The sequence below is a fragment of the Hemibagrus wyckioides genome, linkage group LG29, assembly GCF_019097595.1.
Source record: "Hemibagrus wyckioides isolate EC202008001 linkage group LG29, SWU_Hwy_1.0, whole genome shotgun sequence".
NCBI lineage: Eukaryota > Metazoa > Chordata > Actinopteri > Siluriformes > Bagridae > Hemibagrus > Hemibagrus wyckioides.
Window position 1 is genome coordinate 8,248,837 of NC_080738.1, and position 6,000 is coordinate 8,254,836.

General features: G+C 38.5%; 1 protein-coding gene across 6 annotated transcripts in view; it reads right to left on the reverse strand.

Moving 5' to 3' along the window:
- The window catches only part of adgrl3.1 (adhesion G protein-coupled receptor L3.1), a 221,147-nt gene that overhangs the window by 40,246 nt on the left and 174,901 nt on the right, over positions 1-6,000 (reverse strand). For all 6 annotated transcript variants that reach the window (XM_058384529.1, XM_058384528.1, XM_058384526.1 and 3 more), the window contains exon 16: positions 381-601. In XM_058384529.1, the coding sequence (XP_058240512.1) occupies positions 381-601 (221 nt within the window). The remainder of the gene's footprint in view (positions 1-380; positions 602-6,000) is intronic.

Genomic DNA, 6,000 nt, shown 5'->3' on the forward strand with positions numbered 1-6,000 from the left:
CGTATTTGTTACAGAATTTGGGAATTGGAAGCGTATGTGTTACTGAATTTGAAAATGTGAAGAGTGTTTATTACAGAATTTGGGAATTTGAAGCGTATTTGTTACAGAATTTGGGAATTTGAAGCATATCTGTTACAGAATTTGGGAATTTGAAGCATATCTGTTACAGATTTTTCTGAATTTTAAGTGTGATTGTTAATAAATTTAGAAATTTGAAGTGTGAATTGTTAAGGAATGTGGAGATTAGAATAGTGTTTGTTTGAAAATGTTTAATATGGCTGTTTGCACCTTTAGGAAATCAAGTCTGAGACAGAAGACTGTGACTGGTTTTTGAGCTTTAGAATGTGAATGTTACATTAATGGCCTGGGTGTGTACTTACACATGGTTCGTGCCGTAGCTGCGGTAGTCGACGGCTGCCGACACGGCCACGATGAGCGCAGGAACACCGTAGCCGGTGAGGTAGAAATACTTGGTGCGAGAATATTCGCTCTCAAACACCTCCACCAGCATGATGTAGAGCTGAACTCCTTCCAGAAACATCCATGTGAATGCAGCCAGGAAGAAGAAGTGAAGCAGAGCGGCAAACACTGCACATGCGATCTAAGAAACACACACACACACACACACACACACACACAAAACTGTCACAATACACCAGTAATGTATATTATATAGTAAGCAAAGATGATGCAAAAATGATGTTAAATTGTTTTAAAAAAACATGAATTATACAATAATGTGTAGGTAAAAATGATATAAAAATGATATTACATGCTGTATTCATCTACATAGATAATAAACATAATTCCAGGTGCAGCAGATCCCAAAATACAGAGAAAACCTATCAAAGCAACACAAAGCACTTAGCATTTAATGTCCTATTTGAAAAAGCAAAGTTTCGGAAAGAAACAGATGGATATTTCAAAAACAGTGGTAACAATCATCACAAATATGGATGCAGCCAATTCAACTCATTAAACATTTATACAGGCTGATTTTGAGAACACACACACACACACACACACACACACACACACACACGCTTGTGATCACCTACTATGATGCTATTAGTACATAATTCATGTCTTGATTACAATTTTAAAGCAGGTCTCACTTAAATTAGTTTTCTCAATGGATTTTCCACATTATTTCTCTCACATACTCGCGCTCTCGGAGGACATGAGCAGGTTTTCCGTTATTAACAGGAGGTCAGAGAGCCACTCCACTCTGGTAATTAACGACAGCCAGGCGCCAATCCTAACCACTTACGGGATGGTGGGTGTATATGCAGGGGCGTGTGTGTGTGTGTGTGTGTGTGTGTGTGTGTGGGTTTCTCACCCCCCTCTAAAAACAGATTTCCCTGATACAATTCCCTGATACAATTAAGAGCCTTGCCGGCAGGGTAACTTCAGCATGTCACTATTTATCAGCATTATAACATTAATAGATATGGGAACACTTATGCTTTACTTATGTAATGTTATAACTGTAAGTGCAATAAAGGCTCATGTAGTCACACGCACGTTCTAGTGGTCCGAAGTACTTTAAAAACTTCTGTACAACTTAAGAAATGAATGAAATGGTTGCACAAACCTTTCCTCTTTTTTTGATCACCTTGAAGCCTCACATTATTATAAATAAATTCTGTATTTAATGTGTGAGGGTTTAAATCTGCCCACTCTATACTCTAATCTTTTCCCGCTATGTTGCTCAGCTTAATGTTAAGAAACTGTATAGACTAGTGAGGGATGTACAATATGTACAATTTTTCTTTTCATTCCTCTTTGTTTTGTTTAAGGAGTAGAGCCTGAGCCACTCCCACTGATTATCCAGCTGTCTATGATTACTATTTAGTTTGGTGCACAATGGATTTGTATCCTGAAGAAGGCTGCGTAAGGCGAAACGCGTACCTTTTAACATTTTTAGATTATGTAGCCCAGTGAATGAAACGCTTTTACTTCATCACACGAGTGCCTTGGAGAATTTCATTTTTTCCGGACTTTATCTGCTATCTCTTGTTATCCAAAGAGCACCAGTGACTACATGAAGAAGACCAGGGCAGCACTCTCTGCTATTTCTTTTAGGGTTGCAGAATATTATTAAAAATAAACAAATTAAACTATATTTCAAACAATGGGTTTTGTGATATTGTCAGTGTTTTATAAAACTAATAAGCTAGTAAATGACTTGCTTTAGGGTGATTTTATGACAAGTAACACGCCCATTCCTGTTATAAAATCTGCTGGAATACAGCTTTATTTTACACTGGGAACTAATCCAGAATAAGACTCAGGTTCTGAACACACTTTAAACAAAGAAGGGAGGGAGGAAGGAAGGAAGGAAGGCAGGGAAGGAGGGAGGGAGGGAAGGAAGGAAGGAAGGAAGGCAGGGAAGGAGGGAGGGAGGGAGGGAAGGAAGGAAGGAAGGAAGGAAGGAAGGAAGGCAGGGAAGGAGGGAGGGAGGGAGGGAAGGAGGGAGGAAGGAAGGAAGGAAGGAAGGAAGGAAGGAAGGAAGGGGGGAAGGAAGGAAGGAAGGAAGGGAGAGAGGGAGGAAGGAAGGAAGGAAGGAAGGAAGGAAGGAAGGAAGGAAGGGAGAGAGGGAAGAAGGAAAGGAAGGAAAGAACGAAAGGAAGGAAGGAAGGAAGGAAGGAAGGAAGGAAGGAAGGAAGGAAGGAAGGAAGGGAAGGGAAGGAAGGAAGGAAGGAAGGAAGGGAGGAATGGAAGGAAGGAAGGAAGGGAAGAGGAGGAAGAAAGGAAGGAGGAAGGAAGAAAAGACGGAGAGACTGATTGATTTATGGAATTGTCAGATATGTAAATTCTATTTGATTCTTTCTCTCACAATCCAAAATTTTATGTAAAACTTTACATTGCTGATTCCATACACAGGATCACATTAATTCAAATTTCCATTTAAGGAAAAACAAGTAACACCTACAATAAGAGTAAAAACAACATGTTATGAATATTAAAAAAAAAAAAGGAAAAAAAGAAGATATCCAGTGAATCCATGCTGCATGTGTCTTACTGTGCAAAATAATACACAATTATATAAATAACCAACAGACTGGAAAAGACTTGGACAGAACAGAACAGGGATTTAAGTGGTGCTTGTTTGAAGGAGGCTCCAAATAATCTAAACATAACAGTAACAAATAACTGATTACAAATAACAGATTAAAAACCTGCTATTATTTGTCAAAGAGATTAACGCTGAAGTGCCTGGAGGGAGATGTTGAGTTTACTGTCATGGGAAAATCTTCAGGATTTTTTGTTTTTGTTGTAAATATGACAAAGAAGGTTGATGTCAAGAGAAGCTATATAAGGCTTAAATCCCAGAGTGTAAGGCTTAAATCCCCGGGTTATAAAGCTTAAATCCCAGGGTTATAAAGCTTAAATCCCAGGGTTATAAAGCTTAAATCCCAGGGTTATAAAGCTTAAATCCCAGGGTTATAAGGCTTAAATCCCAGAGTGTAAGGCTTAAATCCCCGGGTTATAAAGCTTAAATCCCAGGGTTATAAAGCTTAAATCCCAGGGTTATAAGGCTTAAATCCCAGAGTGTAAGGCTTAAATCCCCGGGTTATAAAGCTTAAATCCCAGAGTGTAAGGCTTAAATCCCCAGGTTATAAAGCTTAAATCCCAGAGTGTAAGGCTTAAATCCCCGGGTTATAAAGCTTAAATCCCAGGGTTATAAAGCTTAAATCCCAGAGTGTAAGGCTTGAATCCCAGGGTTATAAAGCTTAAATTCCAGAGTGTAAGGCTTAAATCCCAGGGTTATTAAGCTTAAATCCCAGAGTGTAAGGCTTAAAGCCCAGGGTTATAAAGCTTAAATCCCAGGGTTATAAGGCTTAAATCCCAGAGTGTAAGGCTTAAATCCCCGGGTTATAAAGCTTAAATCCCAGGGTTATAAAGCTTAAATCCCAGGGTTATAAGGCTTAAATCCCAGAGTGTAAGGCTTAAATCCCCGGGTTATAAAGCTTAAATCCCAGGGTTATAAAGCTTAAATCCCAGGGTTATAAGGCTTAAATCCCAGGGTTATAAGGCTTAAATCCCAGAGTGTAAGGCTTAAATCCCAGGGTTATAAGGCTTAAATCCCAGGGTTATAAGGCTTAAATCCAAGAGTGTAAGGCTTAAATCCCAGGGTTATAAGGCTTAAATCCCAGAGTGTAAGGCTTAAAGCCCAGGGTTATAAGGCTTAAATCCCAGGGTTATAAGGCTTAAATCCCAGGGTTATAAAGCTTAAATCCCAGAGTGTAAGGCTTAAATACCAGGGTTATAAGGCTTAAATCCCAGAGTGTAAGGCTTAAATCCCAGGGTTATAAGGCTTAAATCCCAGAGTGTAAGGCTTAAATCCCAGGGTTATAAGGCTTAAATCCCAGAGTGTAAGGCTTAAATCCCAGGGTTATAAGGCTTAAATCCCAGAGTGTAAGGCTTAAATCCCAGGGTTATAAGGCTTAAATCCCAGGGTTATAAGGCTTAAATCCCAAAGTGTAAGGCTTAAATCCCAGGGTTATAAGGCTTAAATCCCAGGGTTATAAGGCTTAAATCCCAGAGTGTAAGGCTTAAATCCCAGAGTGTAAGGCTTAAATCCCAGGGTTATAAGGCTTAAATCCCAGAGTATAAGGCTTAAACCCCAGGGTTATAAGGCGTAAATCCCAGGGTTATAAGGCTTAAATCCCAGGGTATTAGGCTTAAATCCCAGGGTATAAGGCTTAAATCCCAGAGTGTAAGGCTTAAATCCCAGAGTGTAAGGCTTAAATCCCCAGGTTATAAGGCATCAATCCCAGGATTATAAAGCATCAAACCCAGGGTTATAAGGCATCAATCCCAGGCTATAAAGCTTAAATCCTAGGGTATAAGGCCTCAATCCCAGGGTTATAAGGCTTAAATTTCAGGGTTATAAGGCTTTTTCCACTCAAATGTGAAATTTACTATTCTTATTAATTAATTTACTACTACACTGAGAAGGATTGTTTACAAATAGAAATTCTTCCAAATAGTTGTAAATCTACGTAGGAGGGCTGTCCCAGCAAATTCAGTCTAAGGTCAGACAGTTTAATTGCTCAGAGGGATAAAGAAAAGTCCAAGAGCTATCATGACTTTAATGGAAAATGGCTAGAAAACAGACGTCTCTATCCAAATATGGCAGAATGAGTGAGGTTTGAAAATTGCATCTAAACAAGCCACAAATGTTCTGGAACAATAAAACTTGGACTGATGAGATAGTGGACATGTTTGGTCATTAGGCAGAATGCCATGTTTGGTAGACTTCATAACAATCGTTAAACAGTATGGCGTTGAGCTCGTTTTGCAGAAACAGAACCAGAGAAACTTGCAGACAACCATGAGCTCCACTTCATACTTGAATATTCTCGAGACGAACGTGAGGACATCTACCTGTCAGTTTAAACTGGGACGAAACTGGGTCATGCAACAGGACAATGATCTAAAGCACACCAGTGAATTGACATCTTGAACAGCTTAAGAAGAAAAAAAACCCAGACGTCGCCATAGCCAAGACAAAGTCAGGACCTCGAGTCTATTGAGATGCTGTGGCGGGATCTCGAGAGAGCTGTGCATACACCAACGCCCTCAAACATCAACAAACTGAAAGAAGAGCGGGACACAATTCCTCCAAAACATTGTGAGAGACTTAAATACTTTACTTCATGTTCTCCCGAGTTGCTGAATTATAGGGTGTACTTATTTTTTCCACCAAGATTCTGAATGTTGGTTAGATTCAGGATGACTACTCATTGAAATCTGTTGCCTTTTTTGGTAGGAACCTGAGATTATTTGTTTGTTTATAGAAGTTGATAAGGACCAGACAATTTGATTATTCTGAGAAAAAAAATAAAATGAAATAAAAAATTGAATGGTGAAAAAAGAATAATAAATAAATAAATAAATAAATAAATAAATAAATAAATAAATAAATAAAATCAAATAAAATACAAAAAAAATATAATAAATAAAATTATTTAAAATGACTTTCTTATTTTT